A 14,390-nucleotide genomic window follows, 5' to 3' on the forward strand; every position below is an offset into this window, starting at 1 on the left:
TTATCGCGGTGTTCAAGACACCACATTCTATGTAACGAGTAGTATTGTTGCGGTGTTCAAGACACTGCTCATTGTTTGATTGACATGTGGTATTGTCGCGGTGTTTAAGACACCACATTGTCATGGGAGTGGATGCCGCGGTGTTCAACGCACCACTCATTGTTTGGATTGACATGTGGAATCGTCACGGTGTTCAAGACGTCACATTGTCATGGGGGTGAGTTAGTCGCGGTGTTCAAGACATCACCCGGGGGATTGGTGATTACGCGGTGTTTAAGTAACACTAATGGATGTTATGAACTCCGACGGTCTTTTACGAGTACCGTCCCCTTGTACGATTAGTTAACCATTGTTGTATGAATTTGTATTTAGCATATTAAATTGTGAACCATATGCTATTGTGGTTGCTAGCTTATTGTGAATTGTGGATAGTAGTTTATGCATTATGTTTGCATGATTGTCGAATTGCTAGCTTGTATGCGGTATGGTGTAAGTGATTGCAAGTAAGTAGATTATATATGAACATGTATAATTATTGCATTCACTAAGCAATTAGCTTACCCCTCTCGTTGTTTATCTTTTTAGATGCAGGTGCGGATAGGGGAAAAGGGGTTGTTGGGCACTAGGTGTCCTTTGATGATGTTTCGTTGGAGCTTTTGGAAGTTGGCCTAACGTTTTGGGTAGTTTAGTCCCAAACCATGCTCGAAGTGTCATTTGGATTATAAACTATCATTTGTAGTGGGTCGAACTTTTATTAAACTTAATTAATGGCCTTCGTGCCTTGTAAACATTTAAATTGTGGTACGTTTTAAATGGAACTTGTGGAATGGTTTACATATTTAATTGGTGAGTAAATGTGTATTATTTTAAAAAAAAAATTTATCGTATGGAATACGGGTTGGGTTGTTTCATTGAGAGCCTCATCTTGAGCTACGCGGATCTGGTTATTGAGATTCATCTGAATGGTGATGTTCAAGGCACGGACACGAAGTGGTACCGTTCTCTCCTTTCGGCTCAAGGCATCGGCTACAACATTTGCCTTGCCAGGGTGGTAGCGAAGTTCACTATTATAGTCGTTCAACGTCTCAATCCATCGACGTTGTCTCATATTCAGCTGCGTCTGGTCGAATATGTGTTGGAGGCTTTTGTGATCGGTGAAGATAGTACTCTTGGTTCCATAAAGATAGTGTCTCCACAGTTTTAGTGTAAAGACAACGGCTCTAAGCTCAAGATCGTGCGTTGTGTAATTTCACTCGTGTATCTTCAGTTGTCGAGAGGCATAAGCAATAACTTTCGTTCGTTGCATTACTACACAACCAAAACCATTTTTCAAGGCATCGCAATAAACAACAAAATCATCACTGCTTTCGGGAAGAGATAGGATAGGTGAGGTGGTCAACTTCTGCTTCAAGGTTTGAAATGCTGACTCTTGCTCGGTTGCCCAAACGAACTTCTTCCCTTTGTGAGTCAGTGCGGTTAATGGGCGTGCAATCAGAGAGAAACCTTCAATGAATCTTCGGTAATAACTGGCGAGGCCTAAAAATTGGCGGATATGAGTAGGAGTAGTGGGAGTTTCCCACTTGCTGATAGCTTCGATCTTTGCGGGATCAACTTTGATACCCTGGTCGCTCACAATATGATCGAGAAATTGGACTTCCTTCCACTACTACATTCCGGCACTTTTAGACGTGTGGAAAAAGTCTTTTAGACGTGTTCTGTAATACGTTAGATTAGGCTGTTCCGTTAGTGTCTTTTAGACGTGTTCCGTTATCTTCAATTAGACGTGGTCTGTTAGTTTCATTTAGACGTGTTCCGTTAGTTGCAATTTAACGTGTTCCGTTACCTACTATTAGACGTGTTCTGTATTTTCCGTTAGTCACTATTAGACGTGTTCATCTAGATGTAATAAGATGTGTTCACCTAGTTGCAATTAGACGTGTTATTGTAGTTGCAATTAGACGTGTTGATCTATTTGCAATTAGACGTGTTCCAGGATATTTTTTTAAACCCGCCAAAAATTTTAAAATATTTAAAATTTTAAATTTTAAAAATTTAAAAATTAAATATTTCAAATTGTCACCAAATATAACAGACTTCTGCAAGTAGACGTGTTGTATTGTAACAGAAATTTAAAAATCAATTAGACGTGTTGAATTGGTTGTGCTAGTAGACGTGTTGAATTGCAGAATTGCGGAACTGGTAAATACTGGTAAATGTAACAGATTAATAAGAATAAGACATTAATTAATTTTATTAATAAAGAAAACCCAAATATACATAGAAATTATCTTCATAACATTCACAAATGAAAAATGTCATAAATCTAAATCATCTAGGTATTATAAATGAAAAAAGTTGACTACTAATCCATTTCAAAGCAAAGCATCCTTTAGCTAAAAAAATCCACCTGCTCTTCAAAAAATCCATTGATTTGCTTTACCTGTTTTGAAAGAAAAGTAGTTTGAACATGCATGAATATATGGACTTTAACAATAATACCAAATATCCAAGACCGTTGACACGCAATATCAGATCACATAAAGGTTACACATACCAGACATAAAAAAGGAGACCACAAATGCCATTTTTCCATAATATTGTCGAGATCGATTGTAGATAAACAACGTTCATCCCATGATAGCTGTAAATTTTATATATGTATATAAATATACATATATACATATATACATATATAATATAAGCTTTTTGTAACATATACCTAAAGATAAAGTTTAATAATTCATAACTTAAAATACTTAGTTCGTCAATATTAATAACTTCTTTTTTATACAACTGTATACAATTGAATGCATCCAATTGAGTACATAATATCCACACTCCCAACTGCCGGGTTGTTGATTGCACTGCATTATAACCACACGTTTATACACATGTATTAATTTAACATGTAACACGTAATGAACATGAAAACATGGATGAACATCTTGGAGGACTGTTTGTAGACAGCTAGGATGACTAACCTTAACTACATTTCATTGCAAAGGTCCCCAAGCCCTATTCAAAATTAGGCTAATAAAAGACCAAATGATATTGTGTAATGTGACATAATGTAAATGTAATCAAGATTTAGAAATATTTCTAAATCAACAACTATTATTACATGTGTAAATGTAAATGTAAATGTAAATGTAAATGTAAATGTAAATGTAACAACTATTATTAATTTAGAAATAATTCTTACTGTGTTATGCAGTCTGTGATCAGATAATCATCTTTCGTCTTTTTATGAGTCCTATTTACTGAATCAAGTATGATTCCTTTGTACTCAGTGTGAGATATAAAAACCTACACCCAATGGCCACTGGCAAATTAAAATACACTCGTTAGATGATAAAATTTTTGTAAGCAATAATATATAAGGAATGATTACATACTTCTGATTATATGGTGCGAAGAAAGACTGTTGAGTAGAGTTGAAGGCGGTCCTCAAGTACTTGATTACAAAATCTTTGTCTGAGGTGATAAATGTCTCACATATATAATAAGGGTTCATTAACCCATATGGTTCGGTAAAAGCTACTTTCATAAGCTTGTCTAGACCCCTAATATGCGGAAAAAAAAATAACATGTCAGCTCAAAACCTGAAAACTATAGTCAAACGTGCATATGAATTGTTAAATGCACTTACAGCATGAAGGAAAAAATGATACTGCAGTCCAGGCAACCCTTTGTCCAAAGTGTGATGATGTCATCAGCACCAATCGTACTTACGCACTCTTCGGGTACGCCAAAAACTCATGGATTTGCTTTAAGAGTGAAACCAGTGGTAGGATCTTCTCGACTCATCCATCTAGTATACGCAGCTTGTACACATGATCTGTTGGGTAGGAGATGTTCCATTGAAAGCAGCTTACTATACAATTGTTCTCTCTTTTTTTGGTGTTGCATTCCTGAATCTCCATTGTTACGTGGATGCACCTACAACACCACATCAGATAACTTAAATTATATAGGTATATACGTATGATGATGTATCTTAAATTTGATGAGCATATATATACCTGCTTACTACCAGTACCAATAGATACATTGCTTTTATCTATTCTATTTTGTAATCCCACCCTCTTTGATTTCATTGCACTATCCTGATAACAATCGAGGCAAAATTAAATATAACACTTAAATTCAGTTTACCAATACAAGAAATTATGTAAGCAATTATACATGTACCTTGTTTTTCTCTGAAGGACGAAGTTTCAAGAGAGGCCATTGTATCATAGCCCCAATAGCCTCTTTTAGTGTATTAGACTCAAGATTTTTATCTGGTATTGGAAGCAATGTAGATTCAAATCTAGGCAAAACAAAGTTTATGGACACCTTCATGTAGCACGGAAGCACACGCTTTCCATGTATCAAGGTAGTCTCATCGGTTGGATGCATATGCCCCCTAGCACAAGGTGTAGGTTCTGAAATCGTGGGGTGGAACAAAACAATTTCTGTCTTCACCTATAAAGTTACACACATGAAATTTAAATATATTTATAGTAAAAATTATACAAGTATTCAGAGTATCCAAATATTGGCAGAGTATTCAACTATACAGAGAGTATTACATGAAAAAAATTATTCAAAATATAAACATTAATAACCTTTTTTGTTGAAATTCCATTAGTCTTTGTGGTGTCACCACTTGAACTGTGTACTGTTTTTTTTGGGCACTGATGTCATTTACATATGCCTCCAATTCATGAATGAAGATATAATTTATAATACTTAGATTAACACAAGAAACGGGTAAGTAAGCTCTACAGTACATGTACTTTGTGACGCGAGTCATTTTCATGAGAGGCCATTGTACAAAACTTCCAACCACATCACCTAAAACCTCCTTCACTGTATTTTTTGACAAGTCTTTGACTGGTATTGGAAGCCTCAATGACGTGTTGTCCTTAGTAAAGTTGTTTATTTTCACCTTCATGTAAGAAGGAACAACTTTTTCCCCATTTACTTGAGTAAATTCGTTGGTTGGATATAGTGTACCCTGACCACACACAAGAGACTATATACGATGTGGGTTAAATAACAAGATTTCAACTTCGTCCTGTAAAAATTAAAAATAACAAATATAATATGTAGAGTATTTAATACTTTAAATATGTATTGAATTATCCATTTAGCTTTTGAAATAAAAGAAGACCAGTTACCTTTATGTTTTGCAAGTCTGCAAATGGTTGGTTCTTGACCCTTTGCTCTTGAACCCTTAGTTCATGAATCACTTCTTTTCGCATGCCTAGTGCATCCACTTTCTGTTTTTAGCCACTATATCTTGTTCCACCTCTATTTGCTGGATCTCCACTTGTTTCTCTACAACTGGGTGATCTTCCATTCCCCGTTTTCTCTCAACAAACTTGTCATTCAACACCACCTGTTCGTTTACCTGTTCCAGTTCGTCTACCTGTAAGACTTCCAGTGGTTCGTCGACTTGTTCGTCTAGCAGTTGCATATTTCCTGTCGCGTCGTGATGTTCTATCGGGTAATGATGTTCAGGTGTTGTAGCTCTTTCATGTGAAGTTGATGTGTTCCTGTTTTTTCTCTTTCCAGTACCACCACCCTTTGCACCTCCTGAGCAACAAATTCCTGTACCTTTTCCATTGTTACGAATTGCTCTCTCTTTTGTTTCTTACTGAATTTGCTATATCCTAGCATGCTGCTAACACCTCTGGTTCTAATACTGTGTTCTTTCCCCACATTCACTAACAAGGCATCATCACCTTTTTTATCTGTATTAACCTAGAACAAAACAAGAAAATTAATCGGTTATAAAACAATTCTAGGTTAATAAGGCTATAAAATCAATTTAAAGTATATTACAATTTTATCTACAAGGGACACATTCATATCTGGAACTATTGGACTCTTCGATTCTTTCGTTCGCTTCATCCTTTCGAGTACATAATTCCTTGCAGCAGGATTGGAGATATCGTGGTATACGGTACGCCTTTCAGGATCTTTTTTCTCCGACTCCCATTCTTCTTTATGGCCTCGATAACCTGAACGACCTATATGGGAGTAATTATCTTTTGATTGTTTCAAGGCGTTTGCTCTGCCTTTTTCTCGTAATTCCTTTACAATTTGCATGGGATTAAAAAGCACATTAGTTGCCATCAATTTAAAAATGTAATTCCATACATGTTTAAAAGCAAATGCATAACACTAACCCTTTTTGCTGGTGTTTTTTCAAGTTGACAAAATTCTGTCCATTTTACTGGAGTTATGAAACCGTAATCAGGCACTTCTTGATAAGGAAGCTTGCCTTGAACCATATACATTCTTAACTTGGCCCTGAATCTCTTAAAAGCCCCGTTGAAATGATGAAGCGTTTGTTTCTTCGCAAAATCATCTTTGATAAAATGATGTTGCTGTAAATGTTGTTACATATATATAATTAAACATTAGTTTAACAAATTCTGATACCTTTATGAAACAAAATTCTTATAAGTTATGATTTGATACCTTTATGTCCAACCATAACGCGTCTTTCTCATCGTCAGATACTACTTTCCAATCATCCTCAAGAAAATCAATCCTACGCCTTGTAAGAACACCTATGTTACTGGCAAACAAAGCTTGATATTTTCCTATAGCATGCCTAAATTCGTTAAATTCAACCACAAATGGAATCACTGATTTTTCTTTAAGTTTGCTAACTCCTCGTTTAGGCCTATTGTTTTGGATCTGTATACATTAAAAAAATCAATAATAAGAAGCTAACAATAATAACAAGACTAATACCTTAACAATACTAGTAGTTCCAGGTATGCATACAATAGAATTGAAATCATAAACGTACCATGATGTTTGATGTATCAAGTTCTTGAATTTATCGAATTTAGGGGGTTTCTGCAGTTACCTACAGAGTTCGTGGGAGTATGGATCACTGCTAGGGTTTGTGAAAATAATAAAACAGTGAATGAGACTGGCGGTTTGTTTCAATTATGATCGGGTTGTTTTGTGTCAATTAGTGGTGTTAATTAGGTTGGCGGTTAATTTGAAATTTTCGAGACCAAATGGTGGGATTTGGGCATTAAGCTGATCTGATGATGAAGAAGTTTAGGTATTTTACCTATAGTAAAATATTTGGTATTTTTTAATACACCGTAATACGCTACTTGACCCGGCCCAGGCAAAAATGATCCGGTATTTTTAAAAAATATCTGTTTAAAAAAAAAGGCAATACAAAAAATCCCTCACCTTCTCAAGTACCTCATACTGAGTATCTTTTCACCTGCTACCATCTCTGTACTTGCATTAGCGATCAACTACAACCATCTCCGGCCATGTCGAGCTCAGGTTAATGTGTTTTCTAAAACCAAATTTTGTTGTTTATTAACTGTAAGCACAGGGTTTTCCGAATTGAAAACCTAAAAAATTTAGAACAAAGTTTATCATCACATTTGTTTATTGTAATTCATTAAAATCAAACAACAGATCTACACTTCACATGTATTTATGCTTTTTTATTTGAACCTGAATCGATTTTATCTCACAGTTATGTGGATATATAATATCAGTGTTTTTTTTTTGGAATTACACTCATGCAGGTGTGAGTCTGTAAATTTATTGTGTTATACCTTTAAGTTCATACCAAATGTTCATTTATGATATTGCACATGTATATATTATTTGCTAATTATCTGCAGATTCCTAACAGGTTACTTAGGGTTTGATTTATGTTAAAGCAATATGTATTGTGAACTTTCAAGCTACAATACCAATATAGTTTGCTTAGGTTTCAAAATGACAGCTTATACATTTTATCTAACCATTTTAAATCTAACAATTGATCTGTGATGTAATTGAGTATTTTGTTCTTTGTTTTCATATTAATGAATTGAATCACAAATACAGCTGGAAACAATGATGCCTCTACTAGTCAAACACGTGCACTCGCCCTTGACCAGCTGAATAGAGCTGAAAGGTACAACATATGGAGCACCGTTGATGTCACATACATCTTCTTCGACATACCAAGGGGAACTTTTTGGGTGAGTTAGATACTTTTTTAGAGAAACAGTTAAATGTATTTGTGTATATAGCAATGACAAATAATTATGAAATCATTAACAAATAATATTTCAATGTCATTTAGGAACTACCTGAGGACTTTAACCGCATTCGAGAACTCGAGGCTGGATGCACCTATATATGCTTGGATATGGAAGGGATATTCCATTGGTGGGACATAAAACAGGCCACATATGTAACCAAAAAAAGATTTTTGTTTCGAAAGGATGGGAGTACTTTGTGGCTTTGAATGGGTACAAAGTGGGTGATAGGTGTATGATTGGGTTCTCACGTCGGTACAAGAGTTTTTTCATGGTCATGGATGGACGCCACCCACTTTAACAATCTCATTAGGGTCAATAGTCTTTTGATAGTGTAGCTTTAATAACTCTAATTTGTGGAGTAGTTATAGTCTATTTACGATTTGCACGTGTACATGTTTTGATAACTTTTTTTAGTTCCTCACCGGAGTACAATTTATGTTTTAGATTTACTAATGTATGTAAGAATTCTATATTATGATATGTAAATTATGTTCGTATTTAATAGTCGATGTTGATGTTTGGTAAATTACTACCGTAATCGCATACAATTATTGTTCAATGTGTAGGTTCTTTAATCTTGTTTACTAATGGAACATTGTAGTGCACAATAAACTATTTTGTCTAATTCAAGTTTGATCATATTTGAAGTTGCGCGTCACAAGTAACAACCTTAAAAGCTGGTTCACTTGTCATGGTAAATTGTATGTATTTGGCTTTTTCAATGTAGTAAATGTAGAAGATTTTCTAATGAAATGTATGTTTTAAATGAGTCTATTGTTCCATCATTGGTAAATGCTTAAAATTGCATTGAGTTGCAGATTTGTAATCAAAAGTAATGCAAGAAGTAAATATTACTAAACTGCATGCATCATTGGAAAACATTACCGTATCCAAAAGTTTACAACAAACACACTTAAATACATGGTACAAGTGCAACAAAAAATATGTAACCTAACAACATCCAGAATGTACAGCACTTATACACCAATAGTAAGTACAATTGTTTAAATCAACCAACTAAAGATAAAAGTTTTGTTGCTCCAGATTGTACGTTAGTTCATAATATTGACCAGGAATCAGCCCATTGATTGATCGGTACTCTGGAAAACCGTAAGTAACTGCCAGATTTGGTTTCTTTTTCCCTGTCTCCTGCTTCAAACGCCACTGGAATTCATCACCATCATGATTAAAGCAACTCACATAACACCCACTCCTCAGTCCTGGGAGTCCAATAAACTCCGTTGGAAGACGCTTACGAAAAAGAAAATACATATTTAGCCAACGGTTTAACCAAATTGTTATTCTATAATGATGAAGCATAAAACGTTGATATGTAAAAAGATAAGACAAGTAGTGTACCACCATTTATCAGTTGATGAATGTTAAACTTTAAATAGATAAGAAGCATACCAACAAGTTACCAGACGGTATTTTGATAATCACAACACGATCAGGATGTTGATGTTGTTGAGGCATTGGTTCATCTTCTGAGGTATCACTTTCGGTATCACTTTCTGAACTGTCATCAATGTAAATGATTTCAGGAATGGATTGGGAAGTTGATCCTCTTTCCCAGTTAGTAGAAACATCATCGTCCATCAGCTGAAAAGTCAATAAAGAACCCTTTTTTACACCACGGTGGTCATAAAGCACCAGTTCAAGATTTTTCGAATTAGTTGCATAAAAGACCATACAATCACCAGACGCCACTTTAAGGTCTTTAAGCAACTCAGACCATCCTTCCCACAAAACAACATCGTCTTCAACTGAGATTACCACCAACCTTTTGTTGTACCATCTTTGAAAGTGAACAATCATTTGTTGTTTGGGTCCAGAGTTTCCGAAAGTAGTTGTTAACCATTCCTTTGGCAGTATCTACATCCAATCAAAAATAATGCTATTTTTGTTAAAGAAATATAAAACTAATTTGTTAAGATAATAATCATGTACACATACTAAATGTGTGTTACATATGCGAGAGCGAAAAATGAACATACCAATCCTGGTTCATTTGGATTGTTGACGAATTTCATGAATGAAGGGAAACGTCTGTATGGAGCATTTGCATACACTTTTTCCTGAATTCGAGTCAATACTTTGAAAGATGTGAATGGATCATAAAAATTCTATTGAAACAGGTCAGGTGAGTAAATAGCCAACTCGTAGTTTCTTTTGTCGATTCCAGTTATTAGTAGGATATCACCTTCTCCAATATCAAGATCATTCATGATCTTCAACCAGCCATCGCCAAGTATCATATAGCTACGATCATTCATCGAAAATGTATCTTCAGATTTATATCCTAGCAGGGTGTGGATGATAACAGAATGTCTTGGAAACATGGTATCATAATGGTCAACATACCATTCATGTGGCAAAGCCTGTAACAAAACATAATAACCTGATATGTCTTACAATGGTTTTGCTGTATAAAATATATAATTTTAAGGTTAAAACAGCAATGAAACAATACCAGTTCAAGCTTATCTGCTAATCGTATTATGTGGATGAACGATGGTGGACGATTGTAGGTAGCCATAAATGAAAACTTCGGAGATTATTTATGCTTCTGTAAAATCAACATATATGTACATATCAGTTATGTAGGTAACAATAATAATTATGGTCAAATTAACACAACTAGATTTAGGTATAATAGTCTGATATTTAGGGCACTTCGTCTTTAACACAAAATAAATTAGACTCTTTCCGCAGCATCTATTAACCATTTTTAAACCCTATTGTGTCCATTTTCTGAATAATCTAAGACAAAATGTGCATGTATATAACCTAATTTTCGATTATTGTTTCCTAATAACACAACTCGATTCAAGTATAATAGTATGATTTTATGGTCATTACGTCAATAGCAAGAATATTCGAGTAAAGAACAATTAGATAACTAAAAAAACCATCAATACCTGTATTTGAGACAATCCTTCAGCCGTGAGGACGAAATCGATTTCGTTCGTCAAATAATCGCCGTTCTATGATGATGGAGTAGGGTGTTTCCGGTGGTTTGATGATGAAGTGGGATGGTTTAGGGTATACGAAGAAGTTGGATGGTCTGGTGATCGCGGTTTGTTCCCTGTATTAATATTGAAAAATGTGCATATATATATATATATATATATATATATATATATATATATATATATATATATATATATATATATATGTGTGTGTGTGTGTGTGTGTGTGTGTGTATGTGTTTTAGAATTGTTTGTATATGTATTGTATAGATTGGTATTATTAATTTAAAAGGTAATAACATAAAGTAAATTTTTCATGGTAAAAAAAATTAACAAAAGACATAAAAAACATGTTGCATAAGTCATTAAAAAATATACTAGTGTGTGTACAAAAAAAAGGTAATCAATCATAGGTTTTAATAATTTTTATGTGTCTGCAACCTCGTCTCCTTCCTGATGCTCTTCTCTAAAGTAGATTGTATTATTTCCAACAACAACTTCATTCATAGGTTGAACACCGACTAAAAATGGTGGTAACTCGTCAAATTAGTCGTACTCATCCTCATCAACAACGTTCTCGACACCAACAATCCGTCGTTTTCCATACTGAACCACATGCCATCTAGGATCCTTTGGGTCTTCGATAAAGAATACTTGAGTAACTAGTTTTTGCTAGAATGAATGGTTCTTCTTTATATCCATTGGTGGAAAGATTAACAGTTGTAAAACCATCTTCATCAACTTGAACACCGCGGTCATTATCAACCCACTTACACTTGAACAAGGGTATAGTGTACGAATCACCATAATCTAATTCCCATATTTCTTGAATGACACCATAATAAGATTTTTTAGCGATCCTTGATCTTTCTTCACGATTGACCATGGTGAATTCCGTCGACGAGGCTATCACCGTGACACCACTATTTTGCATTTTACTCTTCTTGTCTTGAGCTTTAGTGTAAAAGGTATACCCATTTATGTCATATCCTTGATATTAGAACACATGTTTAGGGGCGAATCCCAAAGCTTCGATCGTTTTATCAATATTTGGAAGTGTCCTCCTAACTTTGTCTTTCAACCATTCTGAAAAAGTTATTTTATGTTGATTTGCCAACCACTTTGCACTCTTTTTAGGGTTTTGTTGTCTCAAGAACGCCATGTGTTCTTGTATGAATGGATCAATAGATGTAGTGTGTTGTAAGACATTAAAATGAGCCTCTTGATAATCGGCAACATTTGAATAGCCCGTCTTGCGCCCAAGTGTCCCTTGACCTGCTAGTCTTCCTTCATGATGACTTTGTGGAATCCTGACACTTTTAAACCCATCCATATAGTTTGTGCAGAATTCAATCACCTCTTCGGATGCATATCCTTCAACGATACTGCCTTCTGGTCAATTAAGGTTCCTTACATAACCTTTCAAGATACCCATATATCTTTCAAATGGATACATATACCGTAAGAAAACTGGACCACATGCCTTTATTTCTCCTACAATATGAGATACCAAATGAACCATGACATCAAAGAAAGAAGGTGGAAAGTACATCTCGAGTTCGCAAAGAGTAAGTATGATATCTCTTTGATATTCATCCAGCACATCAGGATCAATCACCTTTGAATGAATCATGTTGAAAAATAAGCATAGTTTTGTTATTGTGTGTCGAATACGGTTGGGTAGAATTCCACGAATTGCGATAGGAATCATCTGGGTCATTAGTACATGACAATCATGTGACTTCATACCAAGTAACTTCAAATCTTTCATCGAAACCAACTTCCTAATGTTAGCAGAGTATCTCGATGGAACCTTAATACCATGTAAACATTGACAAAATTTAGTTTTCTCAACCTTCGACATAGTATAACAGGCCGGAGGAAGAAACTTGGTGGACCTTCCATCAATATCTTTAGGTTGTAGCTCCGGTCTGATATTCATTAATTCCATGTCCCTTCTAACTTTAATTCCATCTTTTGTTTTTCCAGGAATGTTCAACAGTAATCCTATCAAACTTTCACACACATTTTTCTCAATATGCATAACATCAATACAATGTCGGACTCGTAAATGCTTCCAGTAGGGTAATTTCCAAAAAATAGACTTTTTTTTCTAAATACCTTTTGGAGGACCAAAACCTTTCTTTCCCAACACAACTTTTATATTAGCAACTTTGGAGAGTGTAGTTTCTCCATCCAACGGTGCTGGTAGTTTTCTATCCTCTATAGTACCATCAAATAAATCCGCCTTTTTACGATATGGGTAATTCTCAGCAAGCTCTCTCCGATGCCCCATAAATGCCGGTTTCTTACAATTTGTGAGCCATATCGAGTGAGTATTTTTCTCACAAATAGGACATGCCTTTTTCCCCTTCGTACTATATCCAGACAAATTACCATAAGCAGGAAAATCATTAATGGTGCAAAAAAGCATTGCCCATAGTTGGAAGTATTCTTTCTTGTATGAATCATAAACGTGTATGCCGGTACTCCATATTTCCATCATTTCATCAACTAATGGTTGCAAATAAACATCAATGTCGTTTCTAGGTTGCTTTGGGCCTTGAATCAAAAGAGACATCATTATGTATTTTCTTTTCATACATAGCCAAGGCGGTAGGTTATAAATGCATAGAAGAACATGCCACGTGTTGTGATGGCTACTCAAATCTCCGAACGGATTAATTCCATCTGAACTGAGTCCGAACCTTATATTACGTATCTCATCCCCAAATTCTTCAAAATCTTTATCAAAATTTTTCCATTGAAGTGAATCGGCCACAAGTTGCATTTTACCATCATTTTTACGATCTTCAGCATGCCAACGTAATAATTTTGCATCTTTCTCATTCGCAAATAATCTCTTTAATCTTGGTATGATAGGCAAGTACCACAATAATTTTGCAGGAGGTCCATTTTCTGACACATCACTATCAACATTATCAGTCGGTTTTCCACGTTTATACCTAGATGTACCACATACCTTACATTGATGAAGGTCTTTGTCTTCATTCCTGTATAACATATAATCATTTGGACAAGCATGTATTCTCTGTATTTCCAATCCCATTGGGCACATTAATTTCTTTGCTTGGTATGTTGAAAGCGGCAACTCATTACCTTCTGGTAGCATTTTGTTCAACAACTCTAACAGGCTAGTGAAACTTGTGTCGCTCCAACCATTGTTTGATTTTAAATTAACAGTTGTATCACGGCCGAAAGTTTTGAAAAATTCATACAACCGGTATATAAAGGTTTTTCAGCGTCAACAAATAGTTGTTGTAATTTGTCATGATACTTATCAGCAACATTATCCTCCATATCCAAATCGTCAAACATGTCATCAAAA

The 14,390-nt window shown here is 35.0% G+C and overlaps 1 protein-coding gene across 1 annotated transcript; it reads right to left on the reverse strand.

The window, feature by feature from the left end:
• Nucleotides 1-12,038: 12,038 nt before the first annotated feature.
• LOC139864185 (uncharacterized) lies at nucleotides 12,039-14,174 on the reverse strand. The gene is made up of 4 exons (XM_071852769.1): nucleotides 13,163-14,174; nucleotides 12,768-13,048; nucleotides 12,502-12,659; nucleotides 12,039-12,351 (listed from the first exon to the last, which is right to left on the reverse strand). Exons 1-4 carry the CDS (start codon nucleotides 14,172-14,174, stop codon nucleotides 12,039-12,041), a joined length of 1,764 nt encoding a protein of 587 aa, XP_071708870.1.
• Between the last annotated feature and the right edge of the window lie 216 nt (nucleotides 14,175-14,390).

This window comes from Rutidosis leptorrhynchoides, chromosome 8 (genome assembly GCF_046630445.1).
Source record: "Rutidosis leptorrhynchoides isolate AG116_Rl617_1_P2 chromosome 8, CSIRO_AGI_Rlap_v1, whole genome shotgun sequence".
NCBI lineage: Eukaryota > Viridiplantae > Streptophyta > Magnoliopsida > Asterales > Asteraceae > Rutidosis > Rutidosis leptorrhynchoides.